The sequence below is a fragment of the Apodemus sylvaticus genome, chromosome 23, assembly GCF_947179515.1.
Source record: "Apodemus sylvaticus chromosome 23, mApoSyl1.1, whole genome shotgun sequence".
NCBI lineage: Eukaryota > Metazoa > Chordata > Mammalia > Rodentia > Muridae > Apodemus > Apodemus sylvaticus.
In genome coordinates this window covers 3,300,512-3,320,550 of record NC_067494.1, presented here as the reverse complement: position 1 = coordinate 3,320,550, position 20,039 = coordinate 3,300,512, and the positions used below count along the sequence as shown (strand labels likewise).

General features: G+C 41.8%; 1 protein-coding gene across 2 annotated transcripts in view; it reads right to left on the bottom strand.

Moving 5' to 3' along the window:
- Positions 1–20,039, bottom strand: part of Ncoa7 (nuclear receptor coactivator 7) — a 168,697-nt gene that overhangs the window by 11,516 nt on the left and 137,142 nt on the right. For both annotated transcript variants that reach the window (XM_052169264.1, XM_052169265.1), the window contains exon 11: positions 5,230–5,377. In XM_052169264.1, coding sequence (XP_052025224.1) covers positions 5,230–5,377 — 148 coding nt within the window. The remainder of the gene's footprint in view (positions 1–5,229; positions 5,378–20,039) is intronic.

The following is a 20,039-nucleotide window of genomic DNA, read 5'->3' as shown; positions in this document are numbered from 1 at the left end:
ACACAGCCCATAGTTTCCTATGGATGCGTGACAGAAGATGAAATTACAGCCAAACAAATGCCACGACATGCAATAAAGGAGATGAATATGTTCAAGGCTCAAAGAAGGGTTGGGACACCTGGCGTGCTCAGAGAAGGCTTATTCACCAGGGAGTAGGTGGGTCCATCTGTGGGCAGGGTGGGGAGATATGCCAGGTGCAGGGCTGTAGCAAGGGGCACAGAGAAGGATGTTCTAGGTTCCTGATGGCGGAAGAACAAAGAGCCCTAGAGGAAGAGACGAGAGTGGTGGGTGAGATCTGAAGGAGTAAAGAACTTCAGTGTCTTGAACAGGTCTTGTCTCATAGGAGAGTAGTGTTAAAACCTAGCTGTTTTTCAGATTCATCTTGGAGCTTTGAAAACTATAGATTCTAACATCCTTCCTAAAGACTTACTAAACCAAAGTACCCTGAGGTAAGGGTCAAGGATTCGGCTTTTTAGAAATCCAGAGGATGGAGCTATGGCTCAGTGTAAAAAAGTACCTCTAGGAAAACATGAAGGGCTGAGTTTAGATGCCAGCATCTGTACAAGGCTAGACACAGCCACTGGCAAGCTTGTAATCTCAGCGCTGTGGAGGATGGAAACAGGAGGATTGCTGGGACTTCCCAGCCTGCGCGCCTTGCTCAGTGTTCAGTAGGAGAAGCTGTCTCAAAGGAATAGGTAGAGAGAAACTAATAGAGCAAGATGCCAGAGCTCCTCCTACATTCTCACGCACACACAGGGGCAGGCACACCAGCACATGCTTGCTAGTATATATCATACAGCACCCCTCACACACATACACTAACACACACATACATGGAGAGAGACAACACCCTCCCTCACCGGAAATCCAGTGATGGGCCAGGTGGTCAAAAATTACTATAGGCCATGGGAGTGGGGGGATGGGGACTTGGTACTCATAGCTTTAAGCCTGGGAGTGCGTGAATACACTTATGTATTTAAAAGATAAGTTGAATAAACAACACACACAGTACATAGGTAAAACCTTTTAAGACCGAATGAAATCTCAAAAATCACTCAATAGTGATGGGAAAATTATTACTAAAAATAATACCTATCATACATATTTTAAAAATTAACTGCTGACTATAGGACTACCTATAGATTTAGAAAAAACAGAAAACACAAACATAAAAGCTGCCAGCAACATCAAAAGACAAACTGTAAATGAAGAAATATCTGTTAAACACTCAGAAAGTCTCTTTCAGCACAAGAACCCCATGGAACAGAGAACTGCTAATGTCCCTTTAGAGCGGTGGGTGGTTCTCAACCTGTGGGCTGCAACCCCTTTGGGGGTTATGTATCAGATACCCCACATATCAGATATTTACATTTCTATTCGTAACAATAGAAGATTACAGTTATGAACTAGCAGTGAATGGTTGGGAGTCACCACACCTTGATGAACTGTATTAAAGGTTCAGTAGTAAGAAGGTTGAGAACCACTGCTCTAGAAAAATTGGCTGTAGAAAAACAGAAGCAGCAAGAAACTCACAGGTGGCTATTTGTGTATGAGCATACTCAATTTTAGCTCATCAATAAAGAAATGAAAATTAAATAATAAGGTAACACTACTCACTTTTTAATACTGCAGGCATTTTTAGGAGAAAGAAAAAGTATAGTACTGACAATCCTTTTCACTGTCAAGACCCAGTGGGAAATCCCTCATGCTGATGGCAAGTTCAGTTGCTGACACATAAAACTTACGAGTCATAGAAATCTACTGTCCTTATCTCTCATAATTCCACATCCAGGAAATTCTCTAAATAATTAAGGTGAAAGACCTCATTATTGTGAAATGATTGAAACAATATAATTCAAGTGGGAAACAGTTAAATAAATTATAACAGCTATAAAAATACTAGCAACTAGTTTGAGGATGCATGGTTTATATCTATAATTACAACACTTAGGAGCCTGTAGCAGGAAGTTTGAGGCTAGTCTAACTTATAGACTGAGTATAGACCTATTAAAACAAGCAAGCAAGCAAACAAGCAAATGGACAAACAAAAGCAAGAATTAAAAACTAAGGTTTCAAAAACTTAAAACAATTCTAAGATTATGTCAGGTGGGAAAAGCCAAATGCCAAATATATAGAACAGAATCTTTGTGTGGAGTAAAAAGAGAACCCATGTTCCCAAACAAAATAGATATAAAGTCCAAAGAAGTGTATGAAAGGCACAGATATGATTAGATATTTATGTTTTTAATGTCTGTACTCTACTTTCTAAGTTTTTTCTACCTGGCATGCATTGTTCTTATGAAAAGAAGACATAGGTGTGTTTGAAGGCCTTGAGTACAAGTGAGGACAGGCTGGTGGGTGGGGTGGTTGAGACTGGAGTCCAAGCAAGGGGCAGCAATCCTGGTGGGATAAGGAGGGTCTGGCAATGGAGAGGGTGTGAGGCCATGGGATTCTGATCAGAAATGAGCAGACCAGTCACGATAAAGAAGGAGAAGGATCTGGTATTATACCTGTGTTTGTGGCTTAGATGCCACTAAGATATAAAAAAATAAAATGAGCAGAAACAAAAATGTTGAAAGATAATGAGTTATTCTGGGTATCCTGAAGATTAAAACCCATTAACTCCTAAGGGGGTTGACAAATCTCCTTCACAGCATGACACTGCCTCTGAGATTTCCTTGTACCGAACGAGGGAACATGGAGTCTTCTCCTCGGTTGGGTCCTGTCTCCCTTATGGACAGAAAGACAAAAAGGAACTACCCAGCCTATTAACTTACTCCAGTGCCCTGTCTTTCCCCAGATCATCAGCTTTGGTATGGACAACGAGGTCCCAAAGAAGCCTTTCCTCTCTTCTTTAACAAAGGTCGAGATACAACCTTCCAAAGAGTTTTCACTCTTTCACTTTTCTCAGTGGCTCTGGAGCTAACTGACCAAACGCTCCTTCTTCAAGACCCTTGAATGGAACTATGTCCTTCCTCATGCTTCCTTTGCCTCTTGTCTTTGGGTGTCAGTGCAGTGTGCCCTTCTCCCCCTACAGCCGACGATAGATGAGATCTGAATCCCAAATGAACGGAGAAAGGGAAGAAAATGCTTTCAACAAGAGGTACCTTGGGCTCAGGCTATTCAGCTCTAGTCAGGAAGGGGTTAAGTCCCCATCATGGGTCTAAATGTTCTTTCTAGAGCTCTGTATTGAGAAAGACCATAGCCCCACTAAGAAAATTAACTGTTCCTTATAGAGCATCCCCTCTGTTAATATTTACCAGAAGGGAAGCCAGGATGGGATAGTCACATGTCTCTTAGATAGTCTGCTGGCCTAGGAGGCATCTGTGAGCTCTATCATAGCATCTTGTAGGAAAGAGGAGCATGAATAGTTAATTAAAAATAGGTGGTAAGTATGGGGTGTATGGGGCTTTCGTGCAATGAACACTGCAGGGAATAGGGCAATTGAGAAGCTGGATACAATGACATGCAGTTTTTATCCAAAAGTTAGGTGGCAACAGAGAGGAGATCAGCAGGAAAAGTGAAGACGAAGGGAAGGAGCTGGGGATAGCTCAGTGATGAAATGGCTTGCCTTGTGTAAAATGCTTGTCTTTTAGGCATGAGGATCTGAGTCCAATCCCCAGACCCCACAGGAGTACAAAAGCTATGGACGGTGGTGTACAAGAGTGGGAGCCAGGGGAACCCAGAGGATTAGACAGCCACCCTAACCTCTTTGGCTACTTTCAAACCAATGACAGACCCCCAGAAGGGAGTGGGGGAAGGTGAGTGCTGACTGTAGAGTAAAGCACACACACGCGCGCGCACACACATACACACACAGACACAGACATATACACATATACATACACACACACAGACACATACACAGACACGATACAGACACAAACTTACACACAGACACACACATAGGCACATACACAGATACACATGCACACACAGACACAAACACACATACATATACACACACACAGACACACACAGACACATACACAGGAATAAAAGAGATGAGATGTTTTTCCCCCTTAAAAAGGCAACAAAATATCATATCCTGATAAAAGATAAGGAACCACACAGGAAGGAGAAAGCATTTAAACACAAAAGATAGCCATGGCTGGTAAGACAGAAGGCAGCCTTAGAGAGAAAAAGAGTCTCTTTTCTCTGAGCCAGAAACTAAGATTCTAATAATTGATCATTTAAAATGCAGGAGGGGGAGGATCAGAAAATACATTTGTGCAATTCCTTCTTTGTCATAAAGCAGAGGGAGGCCCAATGCTAGGATGCATGGACGCTGAAGACGGCTAGGGAGCTTAAGATGACCTGTGAGAGGTTCCTACAAGGAAAGATTTCTAGTTATGAGTGAGGAGCCAGACAGATCCAGAAACTATTCATCTGTCTTGGTACCATTCTGCTTGGTTTGCGGTATTTGCTTTGCTTTGTCCTTTGAGATGAGGCCTAGCCTATGCTGCTTGGGTTGATCTCAAACACTTGGATTCAAAAGATCCTTCCATTCTTGTCCATGGAATAGCAGAACAGGCTTGTGCCACCATGATTGGCTTCGGTCGTTAGGTTTTCTGTGGCAATGCCTGACTGCCTAGGATCAGAGTAAGTATGAGGGTATATTCTCCAGGAATACAATGGTCTAGATGGGTATAAAGGATGTAAGGACCCCTAAGCGACTTGTCCTGATAACTGGTAGTGAGATGTCCCTGAATGAATTCACCATCTACCTAAGATAGGAGAATAAAACTGCTTCAAGGGATTCAAGATAGGAACAGAGTAAGATAGAGTCAAAGGACCAGATTCCAGAGACATCCATGAAAATAAAAAACAGGCTTAGAGGCAGGAAGGTGTGACATATATCCCTCTTTGTCCACTTCTCTTCTGTCTTAGTCCTGTAAGCTTATTAGACACAGAGATATGTCTTACCCATCTTTATACCATTAGGCTCCCCAACCAAAGAGGTACTTGATATATGATCATATATGATATATGATATATGTAATATGATACAGAGTACTCAGGTTCAGCAAACTGCAACTTCCAGTCAAATCAAGCTAGCCACTCTTGTATGGCAAAGGAGACAAAGTTTCAAAATGTATCTTAAATACTTTAGGAAAATTAAAAATAGTATCAGCTATGAATAGTTTTTGGATTGTGAACACAAGACCGTTTCCTCTGCTTCGGCACTTCGGGAACCAGGACAGCCTCTTCTCCTGTCTAGGTGTTTACCTCCCAGCTCTTGGTGGTCGGCTCACTGAAGAAATTGTCAATCATGTTCAGCTCTTCCTTCTCCACCACCACAAAGCCTTGCTCCTTGGCATCTTTCCCATAGACATCAGGAGACCACTGAACAAAGAAGGTGTACAAGTGATCCACCCTGGAAAACAAGTTCGTGATGCATGTTAACACTGAGTCCATGACCCTGGCAGGCAGCGGGCGCCTTGAGGACCTGCAACAACCTTTTTCCTGCTTGGCGAATTGTTTTACTGAGTAGGAATTTCCCCACTGTCAAGGTTACCTTTGTGAGTGGCTTCCAAACTCAGAAAATAGGAACCTACAAAACAATACAAAAGCCCACAAGCACTGATCACTACTGAAACTGCCTCAATCTGAAAGAAAGATCAAGAGATAATGCAGAAAATGGAAAATCCCCAATGAAATAGTACACCACATGTTTCTTCAGCAGACTTTCACTTATTGGATATATACTGACAGGGGGAAAAGGTTGACTTGAGGCTTTAACTAAAAACAAAAACAAAGCTATAACACAAGATACTTTATATAACAGTTTTAATAAAACCCCTCCAACCACTAAACCAATAAGAAGTTACTAGGAACAGTACAGTTTTACCCTTGGGAAGAGCTATCTCTTGTGATGCAGGCAAGTCCTTTGCTTCTTGTTTCTCTGATTTCTTATACTTAGGAAACACATTTCAGAGGCATCTCTCTAGTTATAATCAAGAAAGGAATTGCTCAGTGCTCAGCAGAATTAGGGGGCTTTAGTTCCCCCTGCCTGCAGTATCCACCCTGAATGGACCAGTCCCAAACACTAGTTTTTTTGTTTTTGTTTTCAATCTATAACCATTGATAGTAAGGGATAGGGCAACATAGAGGACCACATGGGTTTTAAAGTCCCTTGTAATTACAAAACAATTCTAATTCGAAGAAACTGGTGGAGCAGAATGTCCCCCCCCCAATTAATTTAAATATTAATACAACAAGAAGGTTGTGACTGGGTGGTGGAAAAGGAAGGCAGGAGAGATATTTAGGGACTGCAGAGAGAGGACAGAGAGGGGAGGGAATATGGATGAAGAAAAAGAAGATCCAGATTCCACGTGTCTTTAAATAGCCACAGGTAGCTAAGAATATCTTATAAGGGATGGGTAATTGCAGGATAATTTATTTTACCTGGGTGGGCAATTTATATCAATATCAATTTGCTCTGAGTTCACTGCGTGGGTGTTTTGTGGGGGTGAAAATGTACTGTTATAAATCTGACTTATAAATTCCAAGCCTCTAGAGTTTTGATTTTTACCGAGTTACTGGGATTTGGGACCGCTGGGATTTGGTGGATGGCTGGGAATGGGCAAAATCCGCAGCACAAGAGCAGTGAGGTGGGCGGTCTCTGCTTGGGGCTACCACGGAGGCAGCAGGTCGCAGCGCCCAAGAGTGGGCAGTGAAAGCACAGGATGGCACGAGTTTTTGTTTTAATATTTCCCAAAACAAACCGGAAGAAAGTCAGTTTATGGATGGCTTATTTTTTAAGACGTTTTGATAGTATCAAAATACTTTCACAAAACTGATAGAAGTAAAACAAATATAATCCCCATTGCAGCTCTAATCAAACTGCTTTAGACTTGCACCTGCCTATCTGCTCTTGTCCATGTTTACTCAGGTAACAAAGTTTTTTTTTGGAATGGGATCCAAGAAATAACTGCACTATATGTAGCGTTACATAATAACACATTTACCGAATTGCTAGTCTTTGTATATCTTTAATTACTATACTGAAATTGAATTACTACACTCTGTCTTAAAAGTTAATGAGCCATGCCCAGTCTACATTTCTACACTGTCAGCATGTTGGCTTGTGGATGTCTTTCATTACACAAACTGCAGTGTACATTTTGTGCCATCTTTTCTATTATTTTCTTAAGTAAGGATGTTTGAATCACAAGTAGAAAGGGAAACAAAATAAGTCATAGGAGGCAGAGGGAGGGAACTAGGTGAGAGAGGGGAGGGTGTGTGTGTGTGTGTGTGTGTGTGTGTGTGTAGTATCTATGGAAGTCAGAAAAGAGTGTCAGATCTTCTGATACTGTTGCCGTAGACATTTGTTAGTGGTCATGTAGATGCTCAGGGCTACTTAGGTCCTCTTCAAGAGCAACCACTTTTAACAGGTGAGGCATCTCTCTAGCCCTAGTTTTTATGTATTTTAAAAATCCATTCCTTCAAACCATAGAAAGTTGTCACAAGACAAAGTTATGAAGTACGTGTGCCTGAGTATTATGAAATGCTAATATTGCCATCATGTTCTGATATATTCCTGTATCCCTAATTCTTTCAGAATTTTTTTTTATAAAAAGCTATTAATATTTTGTCAAAGACATTTTCTGTATCTAATTAGGCGGTGGTTTTGTCTTTCAGTTTGTTTATAAAGCGGATGACATTTATTCATGTATGTATGTTGAAGCATCTTGCATCTCTGGAATGAAGCCCACTTGATCATGGTGGATGATCTTTTTGAAGTATTCTTGGATTAGGTTTGGTAGTATTTTACTGAGAATTTTTGTGCTTATGTTCATAACAAAAATTAGTCTGTAACTTTTTGTTGTGTCTTTATGTGGTTTGGGTATCAGGGTAACTGTGGCCTCATAAAAAGAATTGGTCAGCGCTCTGTTTCTACCGTGTGAGAAACCTGAGGAATACTGGGGTTTTGCACTGAAACTATCTGGCCATTGGCCTTTTTGATTGTAGAATTCTAATTACTGTTTCTATGTCATTAGGGGTTGTAGATTTGTTTAAATTGCTTATTTAATTTTGATTTGACATTGGTAGGTGGCATATATTGAGAAACTCATATGTTTTTTAGATTTTTCCAATTTGGTGGACTACAGGCTTTTAAAGCATGTCTTTATGATTCTCTGAATTTCCTCAGTGTTTGCTGCTATGTCTTCCCTTTGCCTCTTATATAAGCTTCTTTCTCCCTCTTAATTTTTAGTTAAATTCTCCCTCTTAATTTTTAGTTAATTTGGCTATAAGTTTGTCAATATTTTCTCAAAGAACCAACTGTTTCGTTCTTTTTATGAACTTGGGTGCCCTCGTATTAGGTACATGGTTAGGAACTGCAATGCCCTCTTGGTGGATTTTTTAGGAGTATGCCCTTCCCTAGCTCTTCTGATCAGTTTTAATTTGAACTCTATTTTGTCAGATATTAAAACGCCTACAGCAATTTTTTTTAGGTCCATTTGCTTGGAATATCTATCTTTAATATTAAGATGTATTTCTTGGATTCTTCAAAAGGGTAGATCCTATTTTTCATATCCATTCTGTTAGATTATGAATTTTTGTTTGTTTGATTCCTGTTATTTTGTTGTTGTGTGTCCATCCCTCTTTTGCTTCTTTGACCTGCTGGTCTGGGATAATGTATTCCTTGTGGTTTTAGGGGAGTGATTAACATTTTTAGGTTGTAATTTTCTTTCTAGTGCCTTCTGTTGGGCTAGATTTGTAGACAGATACTGCTTAAATTTGGTGTTATTACGATTATGGACTCTCTTATTTTCTCCATCTATTGTGATTGAAAGTTTTGTTGAGTATAGTGGTCCGAGCTGGCATCCATGGTATCTTAAGAGGCTGTAAAACATCTATCTAGGCCCTTCTGTCCCACTGAGTCTCCACAGAAAGGTCAATTGTTATTCAAAGTCTCTCTTTCTATGTTATTTGGCCTTTGCTCCTTGTAGCTTTTAATACTCTTCCTTTATTCTGTATATAAAATATTTTGATTATTATGTGTCAAGGGGAAATTCATTTCTGGTCCAGTCTATTTAGCATTCTGTATGTTTCTTGTATCTTGAAAGGTATTTCATTATTTAGATTAGGAAAATCTTTTCCCATGATTTTGTTGAAAGTATTTTCTGTGCCTTAAATCTGGGTTTCTTCTTCTATTCCTAGCATTCTTAGATTTGGTCTTTTAATAGTGTTCTGTTGGGGGTTGATCTGGTGTTGCTATGTATTAAATCAGAAAATACTGGCCAACAAGATCTGGTTTCCCACCCCCGCCCACCCAGTAGATCCTCACTTACATCAGATGATGTGACCTAAACCTTGCTGTCTAATTTAAATCTATTAGTTAAACAAAAGTGACTATAGCCAATTACTTGGAAGAATAGAGGTAAGTGGGGTCTCAGGTTCTGGCTGGGGTTCACAGGTAGGGACCATGAAAGAGAAAAGAGGAGAAATAAGGAGAGAAGAGAAGGTGAAAGGCAATGGAGAGGCCACTATGAGGCGGGATGGATCATGAGCATGTGTCCAGGACAAACGAACCCTGAGGACAGGCTGATGGAGCAGAAATAACCAGGGTGAGACTCAAACAGCAAATATGCGGGGAGCACAGCAGGGGAAGTAACACTCTAGCACGCAGAAAATATATTAGGGTAATCAATCCCTCAGTAATCTTTCTAGAGCTGATTAAAAAACCTATAGGATCCTGTTTGTATTTACGGGGCTGGCCAGGTGATATAAATAACTAATAGTTATTAAATAACTTTTAAAAGTAGCATTTCAGTGGCTCAGATTTCCTGGATGTTCTGTACAAGGAAGTTTTTTGGGTTTAACATCTTTTTTGTCTGAGGTAGCCATCTTTTCTGTCATCAATTCCTGCGTTTCTCTCTCCCACACTTGTTCTGTTGGGGAGGTTTGCTGCATAGGTTCCTGCCCAAGTTCCTAAATTTTGTCTTTAGGTTTCTTGCAGCTTTGGTTTTCTTTTCTGATTCTATTTGCAGCTTCACACCTTGGACTGTTGTGTTCATTTCCTTCCACTGTCTGCATTTTGTTCTCACACATTCCTTTAGGGAATCCATTCATTTCTTCTTTGAGGACCTCCAACATATAAAGACTGTTTTAAGGTCTTGGTCTTGTGCTTCAGCTATGTGGTAATTCTCAGGGCCTGCTGTAGTATTAGGGTTGCCATGCTCTAGTGGAGATACACTGTCACGGCTGCTGTTGGTTGTGTTTTTGTGCTAGTGTCTAGGCATCTGGGATTGGGTAATTCTAGATACTGATAACCAGTCTTGTCTTAGGTAGGTAGCTGCCCATGCCTTCATTTCTGTTGCCCTGTCTGATCCTTACGAGAGTGTGGTGGCTGTGCATTGCCTGGTGGGAAATTCTTTTGGGATATGCTAGGTGTGGCCATTGGTGGTTCTCAGTAAAATGTGATTTTAGGATTTGGTGGCTCTCCCTTAGGAATGTGAATGGGCTCTGGGAGGCCTGTGAAAGGGTCCACGGGAGAAAGGCAAGCAGAGTGTTCTACCAGGATCTTTCTTGGTCTCCTGGGACTAGGGTCAGAAGGTGAGGAGACACCACAACAGGAAGCCTGTTACACAGCTGGTGATAAGACTGGGCACTGGTTAAGAAGGAAAGGAGGGACAGGGGAAATCTAAAGCTTGCCTACTTGCTTTGCTAGCCAAATTGCTTCTCTGGTAGGCATGGCTGGTGGGTTCAGGGGAATGTCTGCTAGAGTTGCATGAAGCCATAACTGGGGGGGGGGGGGCGGGGGGGGAAGAAGTTTGCAGTGGAAGATCTGTGAGGTCTACTAGGGATGGGAGAAGGGGAAGGAAGGCTGTAGTAGGTGGTCTGCTACCAAGCTGGGGATGTGACCAGGGAAATGAATTTGGAGGAAAGGAGAAAGGGGTGAAGATTTACAGTTAGCCTGGTGCTTCCTTGGCTGGAGTGGTCAGGCGGTTGTTAGGGAATGTGTGCTAGAGTTGGCATCAGGGATAATGGGATGACTTGGGAGAAGAAAGATTGGAAGGAATGATCTGTGTAATCCAATGAGGAATGGGAGGAGAGGAAGGGGAGGTGGCAAGAGGTGATCTGTCAAGGATGTGGAATAAGGGGAACATTCATCTATAATTGGTAGGCTAGCACCTTTTACAGCTACTATGAAAATCAGTGTAGCAGTTCCTCAGAAAAACGGGAATGTATCTGCCTCAATATTTAGCTATATCAATCTTCGGCCTATACCCAAAGGATGCTTCATTCTACCAGATACATTTGGTGAACCATGTTCTTTGCTGTTCTACTCATAATAACCAGAAACTGTAAACAACCTGGATGTCCATCAATAGATGAATGGATTAAAAAAAAAAAACGAAAAAGTGATATGCTGGGCATGGTTATGAACACCTTTAATCTCAGCACTTGGGAGGCAAAGGCAGGTGGATCTCTGAGTTCGAGGACAGTGTGTGGTTTATGGAGTGAGTTCCAAGACATCCAGAGCCACACAGAGAAACCCCCCAGCTTGAAAAACCAAAAACCAAATCAAACCAAAACAAACAAACCAAAAAAACCAAAGTGATATGTTTCCACAATGGAGTGTTACTCAGGCATTTAAAAATGACATCATGAAATCTGAAGGTAAATGGATAGAAAAAGTGGATAGAAAAAAAAAAAAGGTCATCCTGGGAGAAATAATCCAGACCCAGAAAGACAAATACAGTATGTATTTGTTTACATGTGAATATTTGCTGTCAATTCAACAATAACAAAGTTACATATCCATTGAAACACATGGGTTGGAACTAGGAAGAATGGAACAAATAGAATTTCCTTGGAAAGGGGAAGAGAATAGTTACAGATCTATCTCTACAGTGGGAGATCAAATGGGGAGGGAATAGGGGGGTGAGGAGGAAATACAGTGAGAGATGGCTAAAATTAAGAGTATGGAAGCCTAATACAGTAGAAGCTTTGTTAAAAACATACAAATATGAAGAGATCTAGGTAAAATCATCACATAATGGGACATCTCTTGTCACCAAATGAAGCTTCCAATACTAGAATTTGGTTACATCTAGTTGAGTTATTGGCCAAAGGGGTCTCAGTACTAGGATTTGGTTATATCTAGTTGAGTTATTGGCCAAAGGAGTCTCATGGGAACCCCCAAAACAACCTATGCTGTTGCCAAGATTGTAGGTTGTTTTCCACAAACTGACAGCAAAGTCCCATTGCTGAAGACAACATCTACACAATGCACTGAACATGAAGTAGCTGAGCTAGTCAGTACATAGAGCCTTTATTCCTATATGCTAGTATCTCTGGTATAGGAAGGAACTCTATAAGCTAGCAAAGGAGCAAGGTAAAACACCAAACAGACACAAACCCTTCTATCTACAATGGTGCTCTGCCTACAAATATGATAGGGCAGCCATGGCACAAAGCTTATGGGAGTAACCAACCAATATCTGATTTGCCTCAAACCCCACTCCACAAGATGGACCCAATGCCTGACAATGCTTGGGTAACCAACAACGTGAGAATAAACAGCCCAGGGACCTAGAGCAAAACCAAACACCACTGTTCTCCATAAAATAATAAACAAGAACATAGCAATAAAATGACTCCTAATGACAATCTGTTATACTCATAGATTAGTGACTTGCTCAGCCATCATCACAGAAGCTTCCTCCTGTAGCAGAAGGACACAAATATACAGACAAACAGCTAAACATTATCCAGAGAATAAGAGACTTTGAAACATTCAGTCCTAAACAGGGTATCTCCATCAAATCCTTCCCCTCAGGCACTCCTACAGAAGTGGAAGCAGAACGATATATATATACCTACATATGTACATATATACAACACCCATGTATATGTATTCTCTCTTTTTACCTACACATCCTTCACATTTATATTATAGCTTCCATAATTTATTGGATCCTTGACTGTTTGGGTGGTCTCTTGAGTCAGTACATATTTCTTGTTCTCTTTTCCTTACATTTGTCTTTTTCTTATTCCTATATATCAGTTTTTGTTTTATATACTATGTTATTGTATTAGTCAGGGCTCTCTAGAATCACAGAACTTGTGGGATGTCTCTAAATATTAAATAAATTTATTGGGATGATTTACAGTCTACAGTCCAACTAACCCAACAATGGACAGCTGTGAGTGGGAAGTCCAAGAGTCTAGTACTTGCTCAGTCCCACACTCACGGCTACATGTTTCAGCTGATCCTTTGTATAAGGTAGAATCCTGAAGAAGTGGAGTCGAACAGATGTGCTAGTAAGTAAGTGCACGCAGGGGAAGAAGAGGACTTCTTCTTCCATTGTCCTTATGTAGGGCTCTAGCAGAAGGTATGACACAGGTTAACGGTTTACATCACCTTGCCTGGACCTAAGCTGTTCTTTACTTAACTTGCTCTGTCCCAGACTAGCCTTGAACTCAGAGATCTGCTTGCCTCTGTCTCCTGGGATTAAAGCATGTACAACCTTGCCTGGGCCTTAGTGGGTTTTCATAACCACTAACCCTCTGGATCTTGATCAAAAGTCTGTGTCATCCCACATCAAGATCCAGATCAAAAGCCCATGTCTTCCAGACTCAACATCGAGATTACAGGTGTGCCTTTTCATTTCTGGATTGTAGTTCATTCCAGATGTAGTCAAGTTGACACCTGGGAAATAGCCACTACAGTTATATCATGGCAAGTCATGCCTTGTTATGTCAGTATCTGTTAGAGGTCTGCTTATTTTGTAATGAGAGACAGGTGGTGGTCCTAAATGGGAGAGGAGGTTGAGACGAACTAGGTGCAGGGGAAGGGGAAAATGTAATCAGAATATATTAGGTAATAAAAAAAAGACAATTTGAATAAAAAACAAATTTCCCCATCAATCTCGAAAATAAAGGTGATTGTGGTGAATGCATAATTAGATTTTCCCTTTCTTTTTATTATTCTCCACTTTATCTTCCAACATCAGTATTCCAGCAGCTTCCTCATTCTTTCTTTATAACTACCCAGCACCTTACTAGGTCACCTCCATAGTTTATACAGCCATTCCATATAGTCGGACACGTGAACTGGTTCCCAGATACAGTGTCACAAATATAGCTATGAGCAATGCCCTTTGGGTGAGTGTCATTTCACACATCAAGCTGCTGTTTATCTTCCCAGAACTGAGGATGGACTGACTAAGCCAGCCCAACCCTGCTTTACCTCCAGGAACGGACAGGCTTGGCTGTGTTCAGGGTAGTACGGCTGCTGACTAGGGTTGCACTATCAAAGAAACAATCTGAGGCAGTTATAATCATACAAACATTAATTTTGGAAAACTCCATTGTCCTATGTAGGAATTAAATTACTTTCATTCCCTGTGTCTCCTTACTAGCTATTTATTGAATAAACATGAAATTAACTATTCCAGAGAGGTTTGATAAGTATACAAAATTCCCTAGGCTTTCTCTTTAAAAATGAAGTTCATGAAATTTTGGACGTAAGCAGAGCTGTAGAGGAGAACAAAATATACTTCACTCTAACGTCTACAGAAGAGACATTTGTTAAACAGTGCCTGTTCATATTAGGAACAAGAAAATAAATGTGGTAGTTCCGGAAGATCCTGCTATACCACTCCTGGGCATATACCCAGAGGATTCCCCACCATGTAATAAGGATACATGCTCCACTATGTTCATAGCAGCCCTATTTATAATAGCTAGAAGCTGGAAAGAACCCAGGTATCCCTCAATGGAAGAATGGATGCAAAAAATGTGCTATATATACACAATGGAGTACTATTCAGCAATTAAAAACAATGAATTCATGAAATTCTTAGGGAAATGGATGGAGCTGGAGAACATCATACTAAGTGAGGTAACCCAGACTCAAAAGATGAATCATGGTATGCACTCACTCATAAGTGGATATTCACCTAGAAAACTGGAATACCCAAAACATAATCCACACATCAAATGAGGTACAAGAAGAACAGAGGTGTGGCCCCTTGTTCTGGAAAGACTCAGTGTAGCAGTATAAGGCAAAACCAGAACAGGGAAGTGGGAAGGGGTGGATGGGAGAACAGGGGGAGGGAAAGGGGCTTATGGGACTTTCAGGGAGTGGGGGGGCCAGAAAAGGGGAAATCATTTGAAGTGTAAATAAAAAATATATCAAATAAAAAAACAAAACAAAACAAAACAAATGGTTTCCTGACTGCTTGTGGCACATTTCTCTGTGAAATCATAAAAGAGGCTTCAACACATGGGATATAGACTGCCAGGCCTCAGTGTTGCTGGTAGCTGGCCTGTCCCTCAGACACAGCGAGGACAATCAGTCACAGCTGGCCTGTCACTCACAGCTCTTCTGTCACTCACAGCTGTCCTGTCACTCACAGCTCTCCTGTCACTCACAGCTCTCCTGTCACTCACAGCTGTCCTGTCACTCACAGCTGGCCTGTCACTCACAGCTGTCCTGTCACTCACAGCTCTCCTGTCACTCACAGCTCTCCTGTCAATCACAGCTCTCCTGTCACTCACAGCTCTTCTGTCACTCACAGCTCTCCTGTCACTCACAGCTGGCCTGTCACTCACAGCTGTCCTGTCACTCACAGCTGGCCTGTCCCTCAGGCACAGCGAGGACAATCAGTCACAGCTGTCCTGTCACTGACAGCTGGCCTGACACTCACAGCTGGCCTGTCCCTCAGGCACAGCGAGGACAATCAGTCACAGCTGTCCTGTCACTCACAGCTCTTCTGTCACTCACAGCTGGCCTGTCACTCACAGCTCTCCTGTCACTCACAGCTCTCCTGTCACTCACAGCTGGCCTGTCACTCACAGCTGTCCTGTCACTCACAGCTGGCCTGTCCCTCAGGCACAGCGAGGACAATCAGTCACAGCTGTCCTGTCACTGACAGCTGGCCTGACACTCACAGCTGGCCTGTCCCTCAGGCACAGTGAGGACAATCAGTCACAGCTATCCTGTCACTCACAGCTGGCCTGTCACTCACAGCTAGGGCCTGATGTTTTCCTGTTGGCCATAAAAAAAATTACAGAGAACATCAACGAGATGAGGACACTCTGGACAAAAACAAGTGCATTCTAATGCAGTGTGAACTCAGAAAAAACAACCCACAAACTACCTAGCCACAAAGTTGTCGTAGTACTAAGTTCTGCTATCAGAAACATCATGCATGTCCAGTTTTTCCTTGCTTCTGGTGATATCTCCTCAGATGCCAAATCATGGAAGTGATTGTTTCCTGAGGTAGCCTAACCCAGAGCAAAGGGATGCTACCCTTTCCTTTGAGTTTATCTCTATTACAACCATCAATACATATCAGAGATGCTCCAATAATATGAACTTCCAAAGACACTATGAAGAATTGGGTTCCCCCTAAGAGGTGCTCTGAACCTATATGAATTTATAGTCTTGCCTTTCTTCTTACCCTTTTGCCCTGATTCACCTTCCCAGTGGCTTGTGGGAATCAGTTGTCTCTTTTAAGAAGATAATGGTCCAGTTGTGTTCTCACTGTGAAGCAGTAAGCCAGCCTTATCTTACTTCCCTTTAGAATTAAACTAAACCATTGAGATGGTCACCTGGTGCATGTTGATGGCTTTGTTACCTTTAAGTCATCACTAGTTACCTCAAGTAAACCCAGTCCAGTAATCCCTTCCTAACACTTCCATTCCATCCACAGAGGTCTAGGGCTAGGCATCAAACACAGCCACAGGTGACACAGGTGCAGAAGTTCGGGACCAACATTCAAGAGGGCAAATCATGAGACATCTCCCCATGTCCCTCAAGCAAAGGTGACGGCTTTATTCATTTGTGTACTTTTGGTATTTCATAAGTAGGTGTGAATACATATGGTCTTTCAGCAAGAGCTCTGCCACTGAGCCACACGCACAGCCCTGGACACTCTCTCATTGAGTTACTCGTGCCTCCAGTGTGTACTCTTCTATTGTACATTAAGCTTTAGTGTGCTTTAGTGCCTTACCGGGCACTGCACCTGAGACGGAGCTTCCTGGGCACCCACAGGCTGTATTACTGACCCTGATTTTTGGCAATATCCATTCTGGCTGGGACTGGGTTTTGAATTCAAGCTACAATCTTTATATGTAAGGGATGTGGACTCTGAAGGCAGCCATCTGTATCATAACCAGGACTATGCCTCCTAAAGCAGCTGCCAGGGTTCTTTCTAGTACACTGCAAATTCTTTCATCCCCCATCATTTCTGAGTTCCTCCAGTCCTTTTTCTAGGTAATGACATAGAAATTTTGATTATTATTATTATTTTTCGAAACATGAAGCACGTCACTCTCATAGGGAAGTCAATGTGCAGGATGACACCTATTGAAGAAAACATCCATTGTGACAAATGCTGAGACTGTTGGACTTTCCTTGCAAAACTGCAAGGAACTCAAGATGAGTGGCAGCTTTGACTTGGTTCTCCATTCCTTCTGAGATGTTAGAAGAAAGGCAAATTATGAAAGTGTAGGGCAATACAGATTTTAGGGAAGAACCAATCTTAGTAACTTATAGTGGCTTCCCCTTCTGGTAACAAAGCCATCAACATGCACCAGGTGACCATCTCAATGGTTTAGTTTAATTCTAAAGGGAAGTAAGATAAGGCTGGCTTACTGCTTCACAGTGCGAACATAACTGGACCATTATCTTCTTAAAAGAGACAACTGATTCCCACAAGCCACTGGGAAGGTGAATCAGGGCAAAAGGGTAAGAAGAAAGAAAGGCAAGACTATAAATTCATACAGGTTCAGAGCACCTCTTAGGGGGAACCCAATTCTTCATAGTGTCTTTGGAAGTTCATATTATTGGAGCATCTCTGATATGTATTGATGGTTGTAATAGAGATAAACTCAAAGGAAAGGGTAGCATCCCTTTCCCTACATCATCATTCTTGAGGGGGGATATCCTCAGGGGCCTTGGGGAGTGCTCCAGCCTTGTCCTGGTTATTTTAAGAGACACATTTGGATATGCCATGATGCTATTGAGTGTCATGAATCTCTTGCTGAAATTTCAACCATGTCTCCCTCCACCAGCCATGCTAAAGAAGAAAATAGAAGCATATGTGTATGTGTGTCTCTTGGAGGCTGTAACAAACTTAGGTGGAGGAATGAAAATGAGGAAATGATAGCTCCAAGGCTTGGATAAGAAGACTGATGTTTATTGTAGATATGAGGGAGAGAACAGCCAGAAGCACCTGGACGAGTCCAGATCGAAGCAGGCCATGAGAGGAGAGAGATGGGGAGAACAAGAAAGAGAAGAACGCCAAGAGGGCAAAGAGGCCAGAGTGTGCCAAGAGCTGAGCCAAAGCGTCGGGTTTATATAGGAATGCGAAGCTGAGAGAAGGGGAGTGAAGCCCCTAGGATGCAGTGGTTCATATTAGGGGGAAGGTGAGGCAAGCTAGGAGGAGACACTGTACTGAGTGAGCTCAGAGGCAAAGCATGCTCCTTGGTAGGCTAATAGACACTACACTTAGCTGTCTGTCCCAAGTTGATGTATTCTTTTCTACCAGCACCATTCTCTCTAGAAGTATTCTCAGCCAGGAAAGCAATCTGGTATGCTCAGGCAAAGAGTCCTTTTTAAAAAAAATCTATCTCAACCTCTTCAAGTACTGTCAAATTTTTGGTGAATGATCAATGAAAGTTCTGAATGATCAGAGTGGCGTATCCTGAAGTATTCCGTTGTGGGCCAAGACCAGCCTAATACTTTGAGTGAGCTCTGTGTTTGTACCTTCCATAGCGGGGTGGTCTCTAGAGAAAGGGGAAAGCTCAGAGTCATAAAGGTGTTAGTAATAAATAGAGAAGTGTCTTTATGTTTTACCAATGCTTAGGAAAGGCAAAACATCCTATAGGAAAAATCTTAAGTTACTCTTTCTATAAGAAAAGCTGTGGCTGCCTGCTTCAAGAACTCTACAAATCAAGATCCTGCAAATTAAGAGTTGCCAAATATACAGATAAGTAAGCTCTGTATGCTTAAATTACCAGCAGTGGAATGATGTGCCCAAACTCTGTCCCTAGACATGTTCTAGCCAGCTCAGGTTGACTGCCTTTAAAAGAATTCTGTAGATAGGTCTATTGTTTGTTTCCATAGAAAAGTCAATCATCACAATTACTTCCTGGTTTGGGGCTGTTCACAAAGTTTATCTAACATCAGGAGTGTCCCTAAGTCAGGGCTCCTGAATACCAGTTCCTATTTTTGTTACTAAAATTCTATTCCCTTGGTAGCCACATAGCATAAAAATTCAGGACCAGGATTTACCAGTTGACATGTGGACTCAACTCAAGGAAGTAGCAGGGGAATGGACCCTGTCTCAATGGCTGTAAAAGCCGGCCCTTGCCTGAGAGCCATGTAGAAGATGAGAGGGCAAACTGCAGAGTTACATTCTCAGGGGAGAATGGTCACAGCTTTTCTTTCAGACCTCAAGGGTTAAAAACACACCCTTACTTCTTTCAACATTAGCTTCTGATGTAATATTAAATACACCCTCAGTTTATTATGTAGTCGGGGACATCATTTGAAGAAGCCGAGGGAAAGTAAAATGAATGAAAAATTTAAACAACCTACTCCACACGAGGAAAATTTAAATTGGTTTGGAAGGTTTACTTAAGTTCAAAGGTCCATGGAGATCAAATGGAAGGAATATCCTATCTCTCTTTCCAATTCTCTGTGCTTAAGTCCCTTCCCTTTGTTTATATTATGTCAACTGTTTAGGGAACAGGAAGAGGATATGACTGATTACAATTGCCTTCAGTTTACTTAGCTGAATTCTTGGACTGGTTCTTTTTACCTAATGGGGTTTTCCTAACCTCAACCTAGTTTAGTTTCTAGAACACAACGGACTACAGGAAGTAAATCTGTGTCCCCAGACCCCCCACCCTGTTCCTCTGGATCCCATCTTGTCCACTGCTTCCTGACTGTCTTTTACCTTCATGACCTCTCTCTGCCTCAACTTCCCTCAACTGTTCAGTTCCTCCCAGATTCATACAATTCTAAACCAATATGGTCCCCCCCTTTTGTTCTGACCCTGTGTGCCTGT